Source organism: Panthera onca, chromosome C2 (genome assembly GCF_046562875.1).
Source record: "Panthera onca isolate mPanOnc1 chromosome C2, mPanOnc1 haplotype 2, whole genome shotgun sequence".
In the NCBI taxonomy this organism is placed as follows: domain Eukaryota; kingdom Metazoa; phylum Chordata; class Mammalia; order Carnivora; family Felidae; genus Panthera; species Panthera onca.
The window spans coordinates 158,493,263-158,515,107 of record NC_138347.1 but is presented as its reverse complement, the minus strand read 5'-3'; the positions used below and the strand labels follow the sequence as shown (position 1 = coordinate 158,515,107).

The window sequence follows — 21,845 nt, the reverse complement described above, 5'->3', positions numbered from 1 at the left end:
CAGGTGCCCCCATGTTTGTTTATTTTTGAGAGAGAGAGAGAGAGAGAGAGCGCTAGCGAGCGAGCAAGCTGAGAAGGGGCAGAGGGAGAGGAAGACAGAGGATCTGGAGCAGACAGCTTCACGCTGTCGGTGCAGAGCCTGATGCGGGACTTGAACTCATGAATCATGAGATCATGACCTGAGCCTAAGTCGGACACTTAACCAACTGAGCCACCCAGGTGCCCCGACATTCAGCTTCTTAATTACCTATCATATTTTAAGTTTTTCAGTTGATTCTCTTAGACCTTTTAGATGGATGTTTATATCACTCATGAGTCATAGTAGCTTTTAAAATTTTTAACTTACTTTTTTTATTTTTATTTTTCTTAAAATTTTTTTATTAACATTTATTTATTTTCTGAGAGAGAGAGGCTGAACACAAGCAGGCGAGGTGAAGAGAGGTAGACACAGAATCGGAAGCAGGCTCCACGCTCTGAGCTGTCAGCAGGGAGCCCGATGCGGGGCTCGAACCCACCAACCATGAGATCATGACCTGAGGTGAAGTCAGTCGCCCAACTGACTGAGCCACCAGGCGCCCCTAATTTTATTTTTAAGTGATCTCTTTACCCAATGCAGGGCTCGAACTTATAACCGAGCATCGAGTGTCTACCAACTGAGCCAGCTAGGCGCCACATCTTTGATCCTCCTTTTCTAACAGTTTCTGCATATTTCTTCCTCTTCCTCTCCTCCTCCCTTCCCCCTCCTCCCCATCTTCCCCCTCTTCTCTTTCCTCCACCTCCGCCCCCTTCTACTCTTCCTATTTCCTCTCCTCCGCCACCGCCGCCACCACCACCGCCGCCGCCAATTTGGTTGCCTTTTATTTCGTTTTGTTGTCTGATTACTGAGGCTGAGACTGCCAACACTATGTTAAACACTCCTCATCCTCCCTTTCCTCCTCCCCTTCCTCCTCCCCTTCCTCCTCCCCTTCCTCCTCCTCTTCCGCTGCCAATTCCGGCGCCTTTTATTTTGTTTTGTTGTCTGATTGCTGAGGTTGAGACTTCCAACACTGTTAAACAACCGTGGTGAGAGTGGACATCGCTGTTGTGTTCCTGGTCTCAGGGGGAGTGTTCTCAGTTTTTCCCCATTGAGGATGATATTAGCTGTGGGCCTTTCATATATGGCTTTTATGATGTTAAGATATGTTTCTTCTATCCCAACTTCCTTGAGGGTTTTTATTAAGAAAGGATGCTGTATTTTGTCAGATGCTTTTTCTGCCTCTCTTGACAGGATCATATGTTCTTATCCTTTCTATTAACGTGATGTATCACGTTGGTTGATTTGCAAATATTGAACCAGTCCTAGAGCCCAGGAATGAATCCCACTTGATCATGGTGAATTATTCTTTTAATATACTGTTGAATTTGATTTGCTAGTATCTTGCTGAGATTTTTTGCATCCACATTCATTAGGGATATTGGCCTGTAATTCTCCTTTTTTGTGGGGTCTCTGTCTGGTTTGGGAATCACCATAATGCTGGCTTTAAAGAATGAGTATGGAAGCTTTCCTTCCATTTTAATTTTTTTGGAACAGATTGAGAAAAATAGTTATTAACTTTTCTTTAAAAGTCTGGTAGAATCGATCTGGACCAGGACTTTTATTTGTTGGGAGATTTTGATAACTGATTCCATATCTTCACTGGTTATGGGTCTGTTTAAATTTTCTGTTGCGTCCCATTAGGGTTTTGGTAGTATGTGGGTGCCTAGGATTTTGTCCATTTCTTCTAGATTGTCCAGTTTGTTAGCATATAATTTTTCATAGTATTCCCTAATAATTATTTGTATTTCTGTGGCGCTGATTATGATTTCTCCTCTTTCATTTGTGATTTTATCTATTTGGGTCCTCTTCTTTTTGAGAAGTCTGGCTAGGGGGTTATCAATTTTGCTTATTCTTTCAAAAAACCACCTCTTAGTTTCATTGATCTGTTCTTTTGTTGTTTTTTCAATTCTATATCATTGATTTCTGCTCTAATCTTTATTAATTCCCTTCTTCTGCTGGCTTTGGGCTTTATTTGCTGTTCCTTTTCTGGCTCCTTTAGGAGTAAGATTATGTTGTGTAGTTGGTACCTTTCTTGTTTCTTGAGATAGGCCTGAATTGCAATGTATTTTCCTCTTAGGACTGGTTTTGCTGCATCCCAAAGGGTTTGGACTGTTGTGTTTTTATTTTCATTTGCTTCCATGTATTTTTTAATTTCTTCTTTAATTTCCTGGTTGACCCATTCATTCTTTAGTAGAATGTTCTTTAACCTCCATGTATTGGGGACTTTCCAAATTTTTTCTTGTGGTTGATTTCAAGTTTCATAGCATTGTGATCTGAAAATATGCATGGTATGATCTCAATCCTTTTATTTTTGTTGAGGGCTGTTTTGTTACCACTATGTGATCTATTTAGGAGAATGTTCCATGTGCATTCGAGAAGAATGTGTGTTCTGATGCTTTTGGATGAAAAGTTCTGAATATATCTGTTAAGTCCATCTGGTCCAGCATGTCATTCAGAACCATTGTTTCCTTACTGATTTTCTGCCTAGATGATCTGTCCATTGTTGTAAGTGGAATATTAAAGCCCCCTACAATCACGGTATTATTATCTATACATTTCTTTATGTTTGTGACTAGTTGATATGTATATATGTGCTCCAGGTTGGGGACAATAAACATTTACGGTTGTTAGCTCTTGATGGATAGACCCCTTAATTATGGTATAATGCCCTTCTTCATCTCTTGTTATACGCTTTAGTTTAAAATCTAGTTTGTCTGTTATAAGTATGGCTACTCCAGCTTTCTTTTGACATCCATTGGCATGGTAGATGGCTCTCCATCCCCTCACTTTCAATCTGCAGGTGTCCTCAGGTCTAAAATGAGCCTCTTGTAGGCAGCATATAGGTGGATCTTGTTTTTTTTATCCATTCTGATACCCTATATCTTTTGATTGGGGCATTTAGTCCATTTACATTCAGAGTGATTATTGAAAGATACGGATTTAGTGCCACTGTGTTATCTGTAGGTTTCATGCTTGTGATGATGTCTCTGGTCCTTTGTAATATTTCCTGCTTTCTACTCAGAGTCTCCCTTAGGATCTCCTGCAGGGCTAGTTTAGTGGTCATGAACTCCTTCAGTTTTTATTTGTCTGGGAAAGCCTTTATCTCTCCTTCTATTCTGAATGACGGCCTTGCTGGATAAAGGATTCTTGGCTGCATATTTTTCCTATTCAGTACATTGAATATTTCCTGCCACTCCCTCTGGCCTGCCAAGTTTCAGTGGACAGGTCTGCTACTACCGTTATGGGTCTATTGTGTAGGGTAAGCCCGTATGTCCCTAGCTGCTTTCAGAATTCTCTCTTTATCTTTGTATTTTGCCAGTTTCACTATGATATATCATGGTGGTGACCTGTTTTTGTTGATTTTGAAAGGTGTTCTCTGTGTCTCTTGGACTTGGATATCTGTTTCCTTCCCCAGATTAGGGAAGTTCTCAGCTATAATTTGTTCAAATAACCCTTATGCCCCTTTTTCTCTTCTGGGACTCCTATGATATGGATGTTATTTCATTGCATTGGATCGCTACCTGGCTTTCTTTTTACTTCCATTTGGGTGATAAATGCTTCTCCATCCCTTGACTTTCAATATACATGTGTCTTCTTGTCTGAAGTGAGTCTTCTTGTAGGCAGCATATAAACCCAGGTCTTGGGTTTTTGTCTTCTCTGTCACCCAGTGTCTTTTGATCGGAGCGTTTAGTCCATTTACGCTCAAAGTAGTTACTGATGGATATGTATTTATTGCCATTTTGTTACTTGTTTTATGGTTGTTTTTTGCAGTTCTTCCCTGTCCCTTTCTTCTCTTGCTCTCTTCTCTCTTGGGTCTGCTGGCTTTCTTTAGTGATATTCTTGAATTCCCCTTTCTTTGTTATTTGCATATCTATTGTCAGTTTTTGATTTGTGGTCACCATTAGGTGTATATATATAGCATTTTATGTATATAGTGCTGTATGTTAAGTTGGTGGTTGCTTAAGTTTGAACCCATTCTAAAAGCACTAAATTTTTATTCCTCTCCAACCCATGTTTTAAGTATATGGTGCCATACTTCACATCATTTTATTTTGTGAATCCCTTGCCTGAATTTTATAGGTACACTTAATTTACTGCGTTTTTGCTTCCTATTCTTTTTACTCCTGCTTATGGTCTTTCCTTTCCACTCAAAGAGTGCCTTTTAACATTTCTTTTAAAGCTGATTTAGTTGATGAATTCATTTGTTGGTCTGGAAACTTTTTCTCTCTCCTTCTCTTCTGAATGATAGCTTTGCTGGATAGAGTATTCTTGACTGCATAGTGTTTCCTTTCAGCACTTTGACCATATCATGTCACTCCCTTCTGAAAAATCCACTGATAGCCTTACAGAGTTTCCCTTGTATGTAACTGTCTTCTTTTCTCTTGCTGCTTTTAAAATTCTTTCTTTATCATTAGTCTTTGCCATTTTAATTATTAGGTGTCTTGGTGTGGACCTCTGTGGGTTGATTTTGGGGGGGATTCTCTGTACCTTCTGGATCTGGATTTTTTTGTTTGTTTCCTTCTCCAGATTTGGGGAGTTTTCAGCTATTATTTCTTCAAATACATTTTCTGTCCCCTTTTCTCTCTCTTCTCCTTCTGGGATCCCTATAATACAAATGTTATTATGCTTGATGGTGTTGTTGAATTCCCTAATCTACTTTAATTTTTAATTATTCTTTTTTCTCTCTCCTGTTCAACTTGGTTACTTTCCATTACTCTATCCTCAGAATTGCTGATCTATTTTTCTACTCCCTCTAGTCTACTCTTTATTTTCTGTAGTGTATTTTTAATTCCAGTTATTGAGTTTTTCATCTCTGGTTCATTTTTATATTTTTTATCTGTTTGTTGAGGGTCTTACTGAGGTCCTCCACTCTTAAGTCTGGTGGGTATCTTTATGACTATTACTTTTAGTTTTCTATCAGGCGTATTACTTATCTCCATTTTGTTTAGGTCTTTTGCTGATATTTTGTTCTGTACTTTCATTTGGGACATATTCCTATTTCCTTGTTTTGTCTAGGTGTCTGTGTCTGTTTCTGTATATTAGTAAAGTCACCTATGTCTCTTCCTGTTGGAAGTAGTGGCCTTATACAGAAGAGGTCCTATAGTACCCTGCAGCACAGTGTACCTTATTCACCAGAGCCTGGCATTGTAAATATATCTCTTACGTGTGTTAGATGTTCCCTACTGTTGTCGCTGAGCCATGTTTGCCTTCTATCCAGCATCTGCAATGGCTCTCTTTGCCTGTTGTGGGCACGGTTTGTATCCTGTGTTGTTAGTGGGCCTGTCAAGGGCCATCTTGGGCTTGAATTAAGTTAGACCATGTGTTTTCCAGAGCTGTGGTAGCACCAAACTGCAGGGTACTCTCCCTGTGTTGTTCCCTGAGAAGCTTTCATCAGTAGGTGAGGCCTGCTGCCAGACAAATGTCTGCCCCCGGCCCACTGCTGGGGCCCTGGAGACTAATGTGTGTGGTTGTTTTCCCCTTTCTGCTGGGCAGGAGTCAATTTGGATTGGTGCTGGCCCCCCTTGGGGGTGCTTGCACACTGCCAGGCTCGTGGTACCACTTTGGATGTAATGGTGCTGAGGGCTTGTTGGAGGGGGTAGGTTACAGGAGATGGCGGCACTGTTAACAAGCTAGGTGGAGAGTGTTCACACTGTGCTGGTTCCGGCAGGTGTCCCTGTATGTACGTTGTGGGGAGTGAGAGGGAAATGGCTCCTACCAGCTCTTTTGTTCTTGGAGAAGCCTCCTAAAGATACCTGCTCCCCCAGCACATGCTTTTGAGATTAGTAAATAAATCTCTTTCATGTATACCCGAGGTGTTTTGCAAACTGCTGCTTCTCTGCCGAATCTCAGTGGGGCTGTTTGTTGTGCTTTCCTTTTAAGGGCAGAGACTTAGTTTCCCATTGCCCTTCCCAGAGTTGATCCCGCTAATTTTTAAAGTTCCAGGTGTTAAGTACCACTGGTTGTAAGAACTTGAGAAATTAAGCCCTTCTGGTTTTCACGGTCAAATATTGTGCAGACTTGTCTTCCCAGTACAGGTCCTCTGTACCTGGGGTGCCTGGTTTGGGGTTTGTTCCTGTCCTTTGTCCACCCCACATGTTCCCTCCTGTCCATGTCTTTGCCCTTTCTACCCTCTTCATTGTGGCCTCTTCTATACATTTAGCTGTGGAGAATCTGTGCTTCTAGTCTTCAGTTGTTTTCTGGGTTATTTACACTGATATGGGTGTTATCAGGTGTATCTGTGGGATGAGGTGAGGCTAGGTGAGCCCATGATCCTCCTATTTCCAGCCATTTTCCCTGAAAGCTTCCCCCCACCCCCCTTTTTAAAAATTAATTAATTAATTAATTTATTTATTTATTTACCTAAGTGCCTAAGAAACCTCCTGGACAGTGTTAAAGAGAAGAGTTGAGAATGGACATCCTTGTCTTATTCTCACTTTTTGGGGGGAAACATTTGGTTTTTAACTACTAAGTTTGATGTTAACTGTGGGTTTTCATAGAGGTGTTTTGCCAGAATTAGAAGTTCCTTTCTATTTCTAGTGATTGCTTTTGTCATGAAAAGTTTGGGTTTTGTAAAAAAAAATTTTTTGCTCCTATTTACATCATTATGTGATTTTTGTTTTGTGTTTATTGATATGTTAAACAATCTTGCATTCCTAGGATCAATCTCACATGGTCATGGTATATAATTCTTTTCGTATGTTAGTGGATTTTATTTTGCTAGTATATTGTCCAGAATGTTTGCATTTATATACATAAGAGATACTTGTCTGTCTGGTTTTGGTATCAAGGTAATACTGGCCTCCTAGAATGAACTGGGACGTGTTCTTCTCTTCTGTGTCTTTGAAGAGCTTATGAAGAATCAGTATTATTTTTTTCTTTAAATATTTGGGAGAATTCAGCAATAAAGCCATTTGGGTCTTTGCTTTTCTTTATGGGTAGTTTTGACTACTAATTTAATCTCTTTACTTGTTACAGGTCTATTCAGATCTTGTGTTTCTTCTTGAACCAATTTTAGTAGTTTGTGTTTTATAACTACTGTAACTACTTGTCAATTTCATGTAATGTATTTAATTTATTGGCAAAAATTATCTTTTAAAAATTCCAGTAGTCAGTAGTATGTTTCTTCTTTCATTTCTCATTTCCATATTTGGGTCTTTTTTTTTTTTTCCTTCATCAGTGTGGTTATTATCTTAGTTTACCCCAAAATGTGACAATCTAGCCCTGTGGTCTGCTTGATATGGGCAGGCACGAGTATGCAAACGGTCATGTGCCCTCTTTTTGCACATCCAAAAATGATCCTGGCTACCAGGATCTAACTGCACCATCATTCTCATCCTCCTGAATATTAATATTTGTTATTTTAGTCTCTTACCAGTGATGTCTGATGCCCCAGCAAATGACGTTGCCCACCACTGTGCTGAAAAACTACTCCTGAGGTCCCAGCAGCGACACAGCTAACATAGACTTGGTTTGCACTCTGCTGGGTAGACCCTGAACAGGAGTGATGCCTCCAGGCAGGTGGTATGCTGTCCATCCAGCTCAGGCCCGGGCTTCAAGGGAACAAGGGCGGCTTCAGATGGTAAAGAAGGAAGAAGAGGATGAAGGCTACACTTCAGCGCAGGCTGCCAGGCCACAGACACTCAACCGTTCTGGCCAGGAGCTGTTCCGCCAGCTCTTCAGACAGCTTCGCTACCATGAATCTTCTGGGCCCCTAGAGACTTTGAGCCGGCTCCGGGAGCTCTGCCGCTGGTGGCTGAGGCCTGACATTCTCTCCAAGGCCCAGATCCTGGAACTGCTGGTGCTGGAGCAATTCCTTAGCATCTTGCCTGGGGAGCTCCGGACCTGGGTACAGCTGCATCACCCTGAGAGTGGTGGGGAGGCCGTGGCCCTGCTGGAAGAGCTGCAGAGGGATGTCGATGGGACACCATGGAGGCTGAGGGTGAGCAAGTGTATAGTACTCAGTGAACTCTGCCTGTCAGTGAGCCAGCTTGTCTAGAGGGACTGGGTTGGGCCTCTGAACGCTCAGCACTGAGGAATGCAGGGAAAGTCTTCCCTTCTCATTCCCACGGCACCTGAGCAGCAGAGAACTGGGCTCTGGTCCAAGGACCTTTTAGCAGCAGCCCTTCTCGCCCTTCCAGAGGACAGTTAGCTCCAGGAAGAGGGTCAGAAAGTATCCAGAGATAACAGCGATGAGTTTTTGGACACAGTAACTTAGATTATGGGAGTCTATCTCCACAGACCCAATTTGACTGGATACTGACCGGTTAAGCGGGGGTGATGTCTCTTGCTTGTTAGAGTCAGGACTCTTGGCTTCTGTGTGCCTTTTAAGACCTATAAATGCAGTGCACTCATAACATTGTTCCTTCTTTCTTAGTAAGATTTTGAGGATTTATTCTCTGCAGGGGTCAAGGGTAAGAAGAGTACTGAGGGTCAGCCCAGGGCCGGGAAATTGGAAGATTTATTCCACAGCCTCATTGTTCTTGCTCACATTCTTTCAGAGCCTCACTTTATTGAAAAGGATATGCAAACAAATTTGTTCAGTGTCTGTTTGAGTGCCTACCATGTCCCCAGTTCCAGCCTGAGACCTGGGAAACAGAGCTCTAGGGCTGGCAATAGAGCAGCCAGTCAGTTAAAGTGAGCTCTGTGTGCCCCTTGTGCTACACACAAGCAAGCCTCTCAGTGCTTCCTGTAGCTTGAGGGTTTTTTTTTTAAAGAGGATTTATCATTTTTATAGGCTTTAAAATTTTTTTTCAGTAAAAATATGTGTAAGTCTACATATATGATGCATGCATAAATGAAAGTTACCTTTAAGATTTTTTAAAATGTTTATTCACTTATTTTGAGAGGTGGGGGAGGGACAGAGAGAGGGAGAGAAAGAGAATCCCAAGCTGACAGTGCAGAACCTGACGTGGAGCTCAATCCCACAAACTGTCATCATGACCTGGGTAGAAATCAAGCACCGGACACTTAACTGACTGAGCTACCTAGGCACCCCACCTTTAAGATATTTGAAACGTATTTGGCATACTCTTCCCCCAAATATAATATGAAAATTAAGTCAGTTGAGTAACACATCTGACTGAACATCTACCAGTAGTAAATGGTAATAAATCAATACAAGGTATTAAAAAAGAAAGCTCTTTGCGTAACATTGGTTACTATTTTTAAAAATCTAAAAGAGCATTTATCATTTTTGCTGAAACACCAAGATGTTCAAAAGGACTGAAAAATAATTTATTAAAGCAAATAAGGTTCATAGTAGGTACATAATTGTAGCTTGGTTACATTTAACTCATTTAGAATTCGAAAATCCATGAAAACATTGCCAAATGTGCAGACAGGGTCTGCCTGGTTGAAAGTAGTTAGAAATTAGAAAACAAAACAGGCTGGGAGAACACCTTCTAAATTCTGAAAAGTGAGCAGAAAAACTCAAGATGCACATAAAATTACAGAATCACCCTATGGTTCATAAGAATTGAGCAACTAGGGCCCGATAATGTTTGTCCTTAAACTCATTGGGCTGTGTGCTTCCATCGTTGTATTGTTTCTTTATTCTCTTTTTGGTAGGGTTTGGGAGGACCAGGTTCATCATCTTTAAGATGTTTAACAGCCTCAGGCTAAGATTCGTCTGTAGCAGTGTAGTCAGTGTCTTGGCCAGAGAACCAGAAAAAACTTACAGTGCATTAGCCATAAGCTTTCTATCCTCATTTCTCCATCAGGGATAGCCTTGCCTCAGAGACTGGAGCCATTTGAAGTCCCAGGGCAAATTGGCTCTTTCCAAGTGTTTGCTTGGATGGGCACTGTCATTTTTTGGATCTGAGACTTCTTCTTTTATGGTCCCATGGCTGACCCTCACAAGTAATATTGCCTCACTGGTAGTGTTACTTACCATCTCAATCAGATTAATGTCTGGGAGCTGTCCTTTGAAGTCACTTTGCTTATCACTGCCTAGAACAGTCCCTGATACTTGGGAGATGTTATCTGTCTGCATCTTTCTTGTGAACCATTATCAATTTAACTCAGGGATAAATCTCTTCTCTCTCATTTCTAAGTTCCAGACCAGGGGTAGGGTTGAGGGTTAGTGGGGAGGAGTCACTGCAGCACCTGAGGCCTGACAGCATTGCCTTGCTGGGTGTTTCCTATGTTGTAGCTGGAATCTGACTCCACCTGTCTCCCTCATGGTCCACATTAGAGGCCAGGGAGGCTGAGGGGTGAGGAGGTCCCCCTTGGGCTTTCTCCTCCTCCTTTTCCCTCTACTTACAGATAAGAAAGGGCCTGGCCTGCCCTTCCCTGGGTCCCTGCCCCTAAAGATTGGCCATGTGGCCTCTTCTCTGAGTTTGCTTTCTGATTCCCATGGGGATTCTCTCACAACATTTTCTTCTCACCAGGACCCAGCCCTTGCCCAGAGCCCAGATGTGCGTTGGATGGGTACAGGAACCCTGCGAGCCTCACAGATATGGCCCCCTGCTTCACCTCTCAGGAGCAGCTCTACTCTTGGGGACCACCTGGAGCCTCCCTATGAAATAGGAGTGTGTGACTTCCTGGCTGGGCAATCCGGTACTCGCCATCTGGCTCTAAGACCCCAGCCATATGCCACACATCCCAGATTAGTGTTGTCATTTCACCATCTGTCCTCACATGAGAATCCCTTTCTATCTTGGCCCTTAGCCTTGTGTCCTTTTTGCCTTCTGTGACCCATGTCCACCTAGCCTTTCCTCCTCCCATTGTACCCCGCACTGCTCACCCCCCAGCCCTCAGTGGACATCGGGGAAATGTGAAATGGATATTTAACAATAGTCCATACCTGCTCGTGGGCCCAGGAGTCCTCTATGTGGGGGAAGAGTAGGCCTACTCAGTGGGGTGCCAAGAGCTGGGTTACCTTCTCTCATGGCTCTTTCTTCTCCTTCAGAGCCTCCTGTTGCCCAGGCTCCTGCTCTTTCCCAAAGAGAGGGGTGCCCAGGAGACCTGTTGACAGCCCAGCCTCAGGTGAGCCACAGGACCTTTGGTCCTTCGTGACATCCCAGCATTGCTGCCTAATGGAGCTGCTGAGGCTCCCCCTCATCTTGAGTCTCTGTGTCCAGTGACCTCACATCCAGAGACCTATGTCCTAGAGACCAGATTGTCCCCCTTGAGCCCAGAGCTCTTCTGCTGCGTGATGCTCTTCTTTTTCACCCTTACCAGATCCATCTTGTTCTCCCTCAGAGCCTCCCCCTTTACAAAAGCCGGGAGCTGTAGACCGGCTCTTGGACATAGGACTGTGTTTTTCAGGAGGCTGTGACATTCAAGGACGTGGAAGTGATCTTCTCCCAGGATGAGTGGAGATGGCTGGACCCTGCTCAGAGGAACTTATATAGGGATGTGATGCTGGAGAATTATGGGAACATGGTTTCTCTGGGTAAGACATTAATTTCCCCATACTTCTACCCACTTTTACTTCTGCCTTCTTAGTTTTTATTATGGTGCCTAGACAGGGGCCTGACCTGGACTTAGATCTTGGCTCGCTGTCACCTCAGTCTCTTCTCTTGAAGCATGGTGATAATGATGATTGTCATGCAGGATTATTGTTAAGATTAAAAGTCATATATGTCCAGTTCCTAGTTAGACATCCAAAAAAATGTTGGTTGATTTAACTGAGTGAGTTGTCACGTGGCTCCCACCTCCAGAGAATCCTAATGATCCTTTTGGCTGTGACTTCTTTCAGCCTCTTTTATCTCTGTTCAGAGCTGTTGGAAATGGCTGCCTGGGCCTCCTGTCCTAGCTTCTTCCACCAGCTTCCCTGGCCTTTCCCTCATCCTTGCCAGGACCTGAGGCCTGAGAGGGTCCTGGAGAGTAATTCTGTGTGATTCATCCACCCTTCCATCTCATCTCATTCCCTTCTCTTCTGCAGTGGGGCCATTCACCAAACCTGTTCTGATTTCCTGGTTGGAGGCAAGGGAGCCATGGGGCCTGAATGTCCAAGGAGCTCAGCCCAAGGGGAATCCAGGTGTTGCCCCTGAAGGTGAGTTCCAGAGACCCTCCAGATCCTGCTTCTCTCACATCTACTCTTTTCTTTCTTTCTTTCTTTCTTTCTTTCTTTCTTTCTTTCTTTCTTTTCTTTTCTTTTCTTTTCTTTCTTTCTTTCTTTCTTTCTTTCTCTTTCTTTCTTTCTTTCTTTTTCTTTCTTTCTTTCTCTCTCTTTTTCTTTCTTTCTTTCTTTTCTTTTCTTTTCTTTCTTTCTTTCTTTCTTTTCTTTTCTTTTCTTTTCTTTTCTTTCTTTCTTTCTTTCTTTTTCTTTCTTTCTTTCTTTCTTTCTTTTCTTTTCTTTCTTTCTTTCTTTCTTTTCTTTCTTTCTTTCTTTCTTTCTCTTTCTTTTTCTTTCTTTCTTTCTTTCTCTCTCTTTTTCTTTCTTTCTTTCTTTCTTTCTTTCTTTTCTTTTCTTTTCTTTTCTTTTCTTTCTTTCTTTTCTTTTCTTTTCTTTTCTTTCTTTCTTTCTCTTTCTTTCTTTTTCTTTCTTTCTTTCTCTCTCTTTTTCTTTCTTTCTTTCTTTATTTCTTTCTTTTCTTTTCTTTTCTTTCTTTCTTTCTTTCTTTCTCTTTCTTTCTTTTTCTTTCTTTCTTTCTTTCTCTCTCTTTTTCTTTCTTTCTTTCTTTCTTTCTTTCTTTCTTTCAAGTTTATTTATCTCAGGGGTGGGGGAGGGGCAGTGAGAGAGAGAGAATCCCCGACACAGGGCTTGAACTCACAAATTATGAGATCATGACCTGAGCTGAAATCAAGTCAGATATTTAACTTACTGAGCCACGCAGGTGCCCCAACTCTTCTCTTTCTTAAAGTCTTTTATACCAAGTAAGTCAGAGGGAACTTTGATGTTTGCTAGAAGGAAGATCCTTAACAGTGATGCTAAGGAATGCTGGGTTTCTGGGCTTCCCCCCCTCCAGACTGGCCTATTAGACATTTGTTTCTGGCCCTGCTCCTTCCCCAGAAACCCTTTCAGTAAGTGTTCTTGCCCACTGGAGGGCTTCACTGTTGCAGTCTTTTCCAGTCAGTGATGGTCCTCCTTCTTCCTCTGCTGCACTCCTGCTGGCCCGTAGGCCCGTGCCTGTCCCTTTGTGCTATGAAGAGCCCTGATTCCACTCCAGCTTCTCTTCTTTGCCCCTGCGATAGGCTTGACATTCAGTTCTTTCATCCAGTCCTCCATGGATCCCTCCCCTGGGCTCTTGTGGACCTTCTTACCCTCTTATGCCAGAACTCCTCTCCCCTCTTTTGCTGTTTAACACTCACTTTTCAGCTCTGTTTTTCAACTAGATGTGATTTCTGCATATGTCTAGCTTCTGTGCCCACCTTGCTTCTCCTCCCTTCCCTGTCATCTGGAATACTCTTCCATGTTTTGCCTTCCCTGATTCTTTGGTAAAGGTATTGGTAGTCAGGCAAAAGCCTCACCACCCAAGATTGTGGCATTTTTTTTTTTGTCCTTCGGTGCTTTCTGCAGTTCCAAGTATGGGGAAAAAGTACACTGTCGTTTGTTTTATTTTGTGTCAGGAGGTGAGCTCCAGATTAAAACAAACAAGTTCGTCTTAAAACATGAACCTTTGGAAGAAGCAGAAACCTTTGCTGTGCCATCAGAATGTTGTGTGATGAGTGTTTCTGAGGGAATCAGGCTCAGAGAATCTCTTGAAAAGAAGAGCAGGCTAAAGCAACAGTGTGGAAGCCCCATACAATCAAGAGTTAAGAAGGAAGAGACCAAGTTCAGTCACAGGACAGCAAAAGAATCTGAAGAGTCAGGAAGAAGTGCTAGTCTTAATTTAAAACATGCTACGTATTTGAGGGTTCCCAGAAGAAAGCGATCCCTAAAACATGGCTGTGGCAGACACTTCAGAGGGAGTTCATACCACTATGATTACAAGGAATATGGGAAAGGGCTCAGGCGCATCGTTGGCGGGTTTAGCCTCCATCAGAGAATTCATGCTGGACTAAAAGGGAATGCAAAGGATGTACATGGGAAAGATTTTAGCCTTAGCCCACATCACCAGCGTGGGCAGAATCTTCACATGGTGGAGACCTCGTATAAGTGCAGTGACTGTGGGAGGGCCTTCAGTCATAGCTCTCATCTCGCGTGTCATCAGAGACTTCACACTCAAGAGAAACCATTTAAATGCAGGGTGTGTGGGAAAGCCTTTAGGTGGAGCTCAAACTGTGTGCGACACGAGAAGATTCACACTGGAGTGAAACCTTATAAATGCAGTTTATGCGACAAGGCTTTCAGACGCCTGTCTGCCTACCGCCTACACCAGGAAACCCATGCGAAGCAGAAATCTCTTGAGTCTAATCAGTATGAGGAAGCTCTCACCTGTGGCTCAGGATTTGATCATCATTTGAGAGACCAGAGTAGGGGGAAGCTTTTTGACTGCAGTCAGTGTAGGAAATCATTCCACTGTAAATCGTATGTTGTTGAACATCAAAGGGTCCACACTCAGGAGAAACCTTATAAATGTACCAAATGTAGGAAAACCTTCAGGTGGAGATCAAATTTCACCCGTCATATGAGAATGCACCAGGAAGAAAAGTTCTATGATCAAGACAAACGTAAGGACTTCAGACTGGCCTCCAGCTGCGGTCAGCCCCAGGGTGCCCCTGCTCGGGAGAAAGCCTTTCCATGTCAGCAGTGTGGGAAAACATTCACTCGGAAGAAATCTCTCATTGATCATCAGAGAATTCACACAGGTGAGAAGCCCTACAGATGCAGTGAATGTGAAAAAGAGTTTACCCATCGGTCAGCCTTTATTGCTCATAAGAAGCAGCATGCCATTCAAAGAAGACCCGAGGATGGGCCGTCTTCAAGTCAGGACACAGTGCTCCAGGTTCCTCCGAGCAGTACAGAGGAAGCCTACAAATGTAGCCAGTGTGGCAAAGCCTTCCGCAATCACTCGTTCCTCCTCATCCATCAGAGAATTCACACCAGAGAAAAGCCTTATAAGTGCAGGGAATGTGGGAAAGCTTTCAGATGGAGTTCTAACCTCTCCCGACATCAGAGGATTCACTCTTTGGAGAAACGGTACGAGTGCCACGAAAGTGAAAACACTCCAAATCTGCAGCCGCAGATCCTCACTGGTGAGAAACCTTTTTGGTGCCAAGAATGTGGGAAAACTTTTACACGCAAAAGAAGTCTTGTAGATCATAAGGGAATACATAGTGGAGAGAAGCGCTATAAGTGTAATCTGTGTGGGAAATCTTACGATAGAAAACATCGCCTTGTTAATCATCAGAGAATCCACACTAAAGAGAGACCTTTTAAATGTCAGTGGTGTGGGAAAGATTTTATTGGAAGACATACTCTCCGCATTCATCAAAGAAAACACACCAGAGTGGCACAGTCTGAATGCAGCCTGGCTGCATTATCTTCCTGCCAGGACACAGGGGTGACTTTACAGGAATTAAAACCAAGTGGGGAGAAGCCACTTGAAGATTCTGAGGAAGCTTGTGACCAGAGCTCCAGGCTCACCGGACTCCAGAACATACCCATTGGGAAAAAGTGCCACAAATGTAGCACCTGTGGGAAAACTTTTAACAAAAGCTCACAGCTCATTAGCCACAAGAGATTTCATACCCGAGAGAGGCCCTTCAAATGCAGAGAGTGTGGGAATACCTTCAGGTGGTCTTCAAATTTGGCTCGGCATATGAAAAACCATATTAGAGATTAGCTTGGGTTTTGACAGTGGGGGGAGAGGGGTTCCTAGCTGCCCTGCCAGAGAACCCTTAATTGTGGGCAGTGTGGAAAAAGCCTTCACAAAGGGTCCAGCCCTTTCTGGTTTTGAAGCTGGTGGCAGAGAATCCTGAGGTCAAAAACTCAAGGCATTTCCTTTCCTACCTGCTGGGGAAGAGCAGCAACCTGTTTTGGGGGGCCCTTCTGGAGGCTTGGGCCCCAGGAGTGGCCTTTGCACAGTGGCCTGGAGCTCCCCCAGACTTAGGTATAAGTCTAAAGGCAGATACCATTGCCCTGTGTTGTTTGATGAAATGTCTATGGTGTGATGGGCTGCAGCTGCTGGGAAGGGGCCAGTTGGATACTGTGGTGGTGTGTATTCTATTTGATCTCACAAGTTGCAGCAGCAGCAGCAACAGCAAGAACTCCTAGTCTCCCCAGTTGCCTCCTGGGAGTTCTGGCTGCAGCTTTGGCCTTCACGCCTGGCTTTGGAGATATGCCACGGGCATACAGTTGTCTCAGTGGCACGTGGAAGAGAGCAGGGTTGGACTCAATCACCTGGAGAATGGGGCTCTCCCAGTGCCCCGTTGCTGTCTCTACCCACAGTCTGCAGGGTCAGCAATGGGCCATGTGTTCCAACAGAAATGTGCTGAGCACCTTCCATATGCCAGGCACTGTTGTGTGTGCTAGAGACCCAGCAGTGACTGGAATAGACAAAAAATCTGCTGTCTTGGATCTTTACAGACAATGAACGAATGAGATACATAGTGCTTTGGATGGCGATATGTGTTGTGGACAGAATGAATCAGAGAAGAGTGAGAGGCAGTGCTGGATTAGGAGGTGGGTTGCGATTTTAAGTAGGCTAGTTAGAGAGGGCTTCAACTGAAGAGGTGAAACTTGGTCCAGGCACAGGAGGTGGGGTCTTGTCTGGTATCTTGGAGAATAGTAGGGAGGCCCTTGGGCTAGAGTCAAGGGAACCAGCAGAAGAAGGGGCCCCAGAGAGCTGGTGGGCCAAGTGGCGTGAGCACCATGGAGTCCCCCCAGGGGCCGGAGCTGCTTCACAGGGAGGTATGGAGGTCGGGAGCTTTGGGACAGTTTTGAGTTGAGGAGTAATGTACTCTGTGAGTTAACATTTACAAGGGTTAACCGCAGACCCGAGGACTCATGCAGTTAGTTATCCCTGCTGCCAGTTTCCATGAATGGGACTATCTCCTTTCCCCTCAAAATGTCTGAATTTTCTACAAGACTTACAGCTCTCATCAACAATTCTAAATGTTTAATTATTGCACTTGCATCTGTACGGGACACTACGGGACCCTCTAACCTTCATGTAGCCTTCTTCTCATGTCAGATCCGGTGCTGGCATGAGGTTCAACCCAAAGGTACCAGTTCACATGACTGACGCCCTCTGGAGGAAAGGTGGTCTGGTGGGGGGAGGCACCCCCATCTCATTTGCCAACTTGACTTGAAGCACATAGCAAGAATCAGCTGGTGGTGTAAGGGTAAAGGACTGATTTTTCTAAAATGTATGTAGGTAGCCATTACTTCTGATTATTGAAGAGCTCACATTATGAATATAAGAATAAAATATCTCACTTGATAGTAGAGCACCATCCCAGACTATGTTTTACTGCTGTGTGTCAGGGTACACCTGGTGGACAGGCCATTTCTTATAGTAAGAAGAAACGAACCTAAAAAATGTACTTTCAGTACAGTACAAGTACTCTTATCCTTTCTGGATTGTCGTAGGCGGGTGAAAATGAAGGCTTTGATGCTTTGTGGTGATGTCACATGGAATAGGCAGGGGTGGGGAAGAGGGAGATAACTGCGGCAGATCCTTGTTTTGTGTTCTGGTCCCCATTCAGCTTTGTATTCAGGAAGGTTTGGTCATCTTGGCTCTTCATCCTTTTCCTACAGCAGCAGCTGCCTCTGGCCTGGAATTGGGTGTCCCATCACTGGTAAAGTAGCAAAAACTGGCTCTAGAAGTGGCTGGGCAGGGACCAGAGACCCATGTACTGAGGGCCCAGGGTCATGGGAAGGGCCTTGGAGTTATCAGATCTGAGTTCAGGCTCAGTGTGACTTTTCTTGGCAAAATGATCCTGGACAAGTCACTGAACATCTTCATCTACTGTCGGGTGTGTAAAATTAGAGTAATCAAGCTCCCTGATCCTAGAAGTGGCAAAAGAGGACTTGGTATACGGGGCTCTGGGTTAGGTAGCTGATATCTGGAACCAGAGCCCTCCCAGAACTGCAGCTCCATATCAGTTTCAGCTTGAAATCAGTTGGTGCTACAACCAAGGTAATACCCTTTTCTGTTCGTATTTTCACCACCCTCCCCCAACTCCTTGTGCCACTGTCACCTCATAGAGTTCATGCCCCAATAGGGGTTTTCTACTGCCATTTTTATAAAGTGAGACATACTTACTTTTAAACATTCACACCACAATTTGAAATGTTCAAAGAAGTAAAAATCAACAGAAATCCTGTATGCTGAGGTAAGACTTTAATATCTTGGGGTTGTGCTGATGGAGTCTGTTTAATAACCTGAGTTTTTAAATAATATTAATTATATGAGTAATACATGATTATTCTAGAATTATTAGTAAATACAGATGAAGTAAAAGGAAAAGGAGAAAAGTCTTACTACTTAGAGCTAACTGCTAAACATTTTGGTGTAATCAGTGTTGGATTTAACTTCATTGCGTGCCCCTGAACACCCTTGGACCAGCCTGCTTTGTGCTGACTCCCTTCTCCACGAGTGTAGACCCTACCCATGCTCTCCCAGGTCCTCACCCTTCAAGGCCCGGCCCTCCCTACCCCTCATCCATCTAAGGCCTCTCCCCTGGTCCCACCTCTCCTTGTGCCTGTATCTTACTCTGCAAGTATTGTCCAAGTTTCCAGGAGTTATGCCTGCCACTGCAGCCAGACAGGGTACTCGGGAGTCCAGAGCTGGGTGCTTATTTGTTTGCCATGCCGAGGAGATTTTGCACAGAATTACCTCTATTAAGGAATATGGGACCGAGTTTAGTTCAGCTAAGTCAGAATTGGAGTGTTTTGAAGGGACCGTGAGCAGTGTTGATTGGAGGTCCCCCACCGGCACAGCAGTTAGCAGCTCAGCGGCGCAGTTCCCGTTGACAGCTTCTGACTGCCCAGCCACCAGTTCTCAAGTCGAACCCCGTCTCGCCCTAGAGAACATGCAGTCTTCTTTGAACCCTGCCTTGCTTTCTCTTACTGCCTGGGAAGAAGTGAAGTTGGGGCTGGGGAGAGCCAGAGGGCCGGGAACCCCCAGAAAAGAGTAGGTATTGGAAAGTCTTTGAATCGGTTGTTCAGTGTGGTTAATCCCGGCCTCACTGACAGACCATCAGCCCACACAGAGGCATGTACAGAGAGGAAAGCACAGGAAGTGTCAGTTGATATGTACCATCTCACACGCCTCAAGATGACAGGTTTCTGTAAGCCCTTGCATGGGCATGTGTGTGGGACAGCAGGACCTGACTGTGGTGGGAGTGGAAATTGTAACAGCTCCTGTACCAGGCAGCTTGCAAAACCTTGTAAAGTTGTGTGTGTCACCAGCAGCTTCACTCCCGGACAAATCCTAGAAGAACTTCACATGGGGAGGGACATCTGTGTAAAACTGTTTATTGCAGTACTGTTTAGGTAGCAAGAGTGGGAAAAACCAAAATTTCCTTCAACAGAAAAGCAAAATAAAATAAAAGGGGTGGTTCTTGCCACTTTGGGAAGTGAATGTGAAAGAGCTAGTTACATCTTTCAACATAGGTAAATCAAAAATGCTGAGAAAGTTGCAGAAGCTATGTACAGTATACCCCATTTATGTCAAATTAAATGTGTATCTGTGGGCACATTATTTAAACTTGTGTTTCACTTTTTTAATGAAATGGGATAGTAGTTGCCAACCTCACAAGGTAATTTGGGGAGGGGGGATGATTAATGAAATAATGCATGTAAAGTGTTTTGGTTAGTGGCTGGCATGTAAGCATTGTTGGCATATGGTAAACAATGTTGTTATTGTTTTGCACAATAATATATTCCTGTGGATTCAAATTATATGATGAGTATAAAATCATGTATTAAAATGTTGTGTGAAAATCGTGTTCTGCCTTTCCAGGGTGGGATTTGCAGATAGAATCAGGGAGGGTACATGGAAGTTTCACTTGTGTTTTTATTTCATTTTAAATATTGATGTAGATGGGTCAACATGTTGATTAACAGGATAGTGTGGGTTTTTTTTTTTTTTTAACTGTTTGCTTAAAATACTTAAAAATAAAAGTGTTTTTAAGCACGGGCTCTGTTATCTCATGACTTTATAGAAATCCTGGCCCTACCGTTTATGAAATGTTACTTAGAGTGAGCCATTTAATCTCTCAAGGGCTCCCGTTTCCTTACCCACAAAACTCTGTAGCAACGCAAATGGCTACTAGTAAAGGAAAGGTCGAACAGTTCTGGTCCCATCTGTGATGGAATCACTACACATCAGTTAAAAAGAAGGAGGATGCTCTCCATGTATTGACACGTCTCCAAGACAGTCAGTTTATAGGAAATTATAAGGTCTGTTTTCTTTAACCTTTTTGGCCTAAGTCTAGCGAGTGAGGTCAAAAGCTTTAGACTCAAGAGTTTAGGAAATGAAAAAAAGAAAAGTTTAAGAAATGGGATCCTGTGGGTGGAGATGCTTAGCCATTCCATTTTATTAGGTAAATGAAGGAAGGGGAGTAAATGTTTATGCCCAACTGCCACGCATATTACGTTAATCCTAATAACCCTGTTAAGAATAGCAAAGAAACTTGTATCACCCAGGTTATAGTCAGGAGTCAAAAACCATACCAATTATTTTAAGAAAAAGAGAATTGTGTTCAGTAGGTATATCTAAGTAAAAAGCCAAAAAAAAAAAAATAATAAAAGCTAATGTTTCATGGAGGTAGTGACTTGAAACCTGGTACCACCCCAGGACGGGGAGGGAGGGGGGGCTGTAATGGAGTCCGACCCCATTTTTGATGTTTGACAACTGACAGCTTTCAAGCCCTCCCCATTTTGCCTCACATCTGGGCCACCTGGTAAGGAAACCCAGGCACTGTCTTAACACTTGAGGTGAACTTTATGCAAACCATTGCCCTGGAAACCCACACCCCTAACCACAATAAAAATCAGAGTCACTTGCCCTTCTTTGCAATCAAGGCCAACTGACTGGCTGGGGTGCCTGTCTTGCTCTTCCCAGAGAGCCACATTATGTGAATAATAAACTTTCTCATAACATCTTGATGTGTGTGGTGTCCCTCTGTCTCAACATCTGAATCTGTTTGGGGGCACAGTATTTATCCCACCTACACAGGGCAAGCTACAAAGCAGGAACAGAATTATAAAAAGGTAGGACATTGGAAGAGAGCACCTGTGGGGCTGAATTCAGATATATGCAGAGATCAGTGCTGGGGCTGGTGTTGGTCTGAATCAAAAGGAGGACCTTATGATGACAGAACCGCAAGCTGGACCCAATTGCTGCTACCAGAGGGAATTGCCACTGCTGGAGTGAAGGAGCATTGGAAACAGGAAACAGTGCCTACGTAGACATGAAAACCAGGAAAGGCTTCCCCTCTTCCTCCTTGTATTGTTAAGGTTCTCCAGAGGAACAGAACCAATATATGTGTGTATACATATAGAAATAGGTTTATTATATGGAATTGTCTCATGTGATTCCAGAGGCTGGCAAGTCAAAAGTCTGCAGGATTGGCCAGAAGACTAGAGACCCAGGAGTGCTAATTTTCCTGTTCCAGTTGAAGGCTGGCTATTGTAGAACTAGAAAGAGCCAGTGTTGTAGATGAAGTCCAAAGGCAGCCTCCCAGAGAATTCTTTCTTGTCCCCGGGAGGCTTTTTGTTCTATGCAGGCCTTCAACTGATTCATGATGAGGCCCACCCACATTATGGACAGTAATCTGCTTTACTCAAAGTCCATTAATTTAAGTGTTAATCTTATCCAACAGCACCCTCACAGGAACGCTCAGAATAATGTTTGTTCAAATTAGGCAACTTGTCACGTAGCCAAGTTTACCCACAAAATCAATCACAATACTTCCAACACTGCAGCTTT

The 21,845-nt window shown here is 43.6% G+C and overlaps 2 protein-coding genes across 4 annotated transcripts in view; both read left to right on the top strand.

Annotated features, from left to right (window-relative positions):
• The window catches only part of LOC132682842 (zinc finger protein 852-like), a 74,950-nt gene extending 67,424 nt beyond the window's left edge, over positions 1-7,526 (top strand). The window contains exon 6 of the mRNA XM_081790143.1: positions 7,440-7,526. Within this exon, the coding sequence (XP_081646269.1) occupies positions 7,440-7,453 (14 nt within the window). The 3' untranslated portion in view covers positions 7,454-7,526. The remainder of the gene's footprint in view (positions 1-7,439) is intronic.
• A 53-nt stretch (positions 7,527-7,579) lies between these two features.
• ZNF445 (zinc finger protein 445) lies at positions 7,580-21,016 on the top strand. 3 transcript variants are annotated; one of them, XM_078432546.2, is made up of 6 exons: positions 7,580-8,014; positions 10,464-10,632; positions 10,985-11,061; positions 11,344-11,470; positions 11,963-12,073; positions 13,591-21,016. In XM_078432546.2, exons 1-6 carry the CDS (start codon positions 7,580-7,582, stop codon positions 15,747-15,749), a joined length of 3,078 nt encoding a protein of 1,025 aa, XP_078288672.1. In that variant the 3' UTR covers positions 15,750-21,016. The 3 variants fall into 3 exon arrangements, with proteins under 3 accessions (XP_078288672.1, XP_078288673.1, XP_081646268.1); XM_081790142.1 differs by lacking the exon at positions 10,464-10,632 and having other exon boundaries at positions 7,887-8,014; XM_078432547.2 differs by lacking the exons at positions 10,464-10,632; positions 10,985-11,061.
• The last annotated feature ends 829 nt before the right edge of the window (positions 21,017-21,845 follow it).

What these genes read in the sequence shown, in the direction of transcription:
- ZNF445 (XM_078432546.2), top strand. Translation starts at nt 7,580, where the DNA reads ATGCCTCCAGGCAGGTGGTATGCTGTCCATCCAGCTCAGGCCCGGGCT. An exon ending in GGACACCATGGAGGCTGAGG is followed by an intron (nt 8,015 to 10,463) that starts GTGAGCAAGTGT and finishes TCTTCTCACCAG; the next exon opens with GACCCAGCCCTTGCCCAGAG. An exon ending in TGTTGACAGCCCAGCCTCAG is followed by an intron (nt 11,062 to 11,343) that starts GTGAGCCACAGG and finishes TGTGTTTTTCAG; the next exon opens with GAGGCTGTGACATTCAAGGA.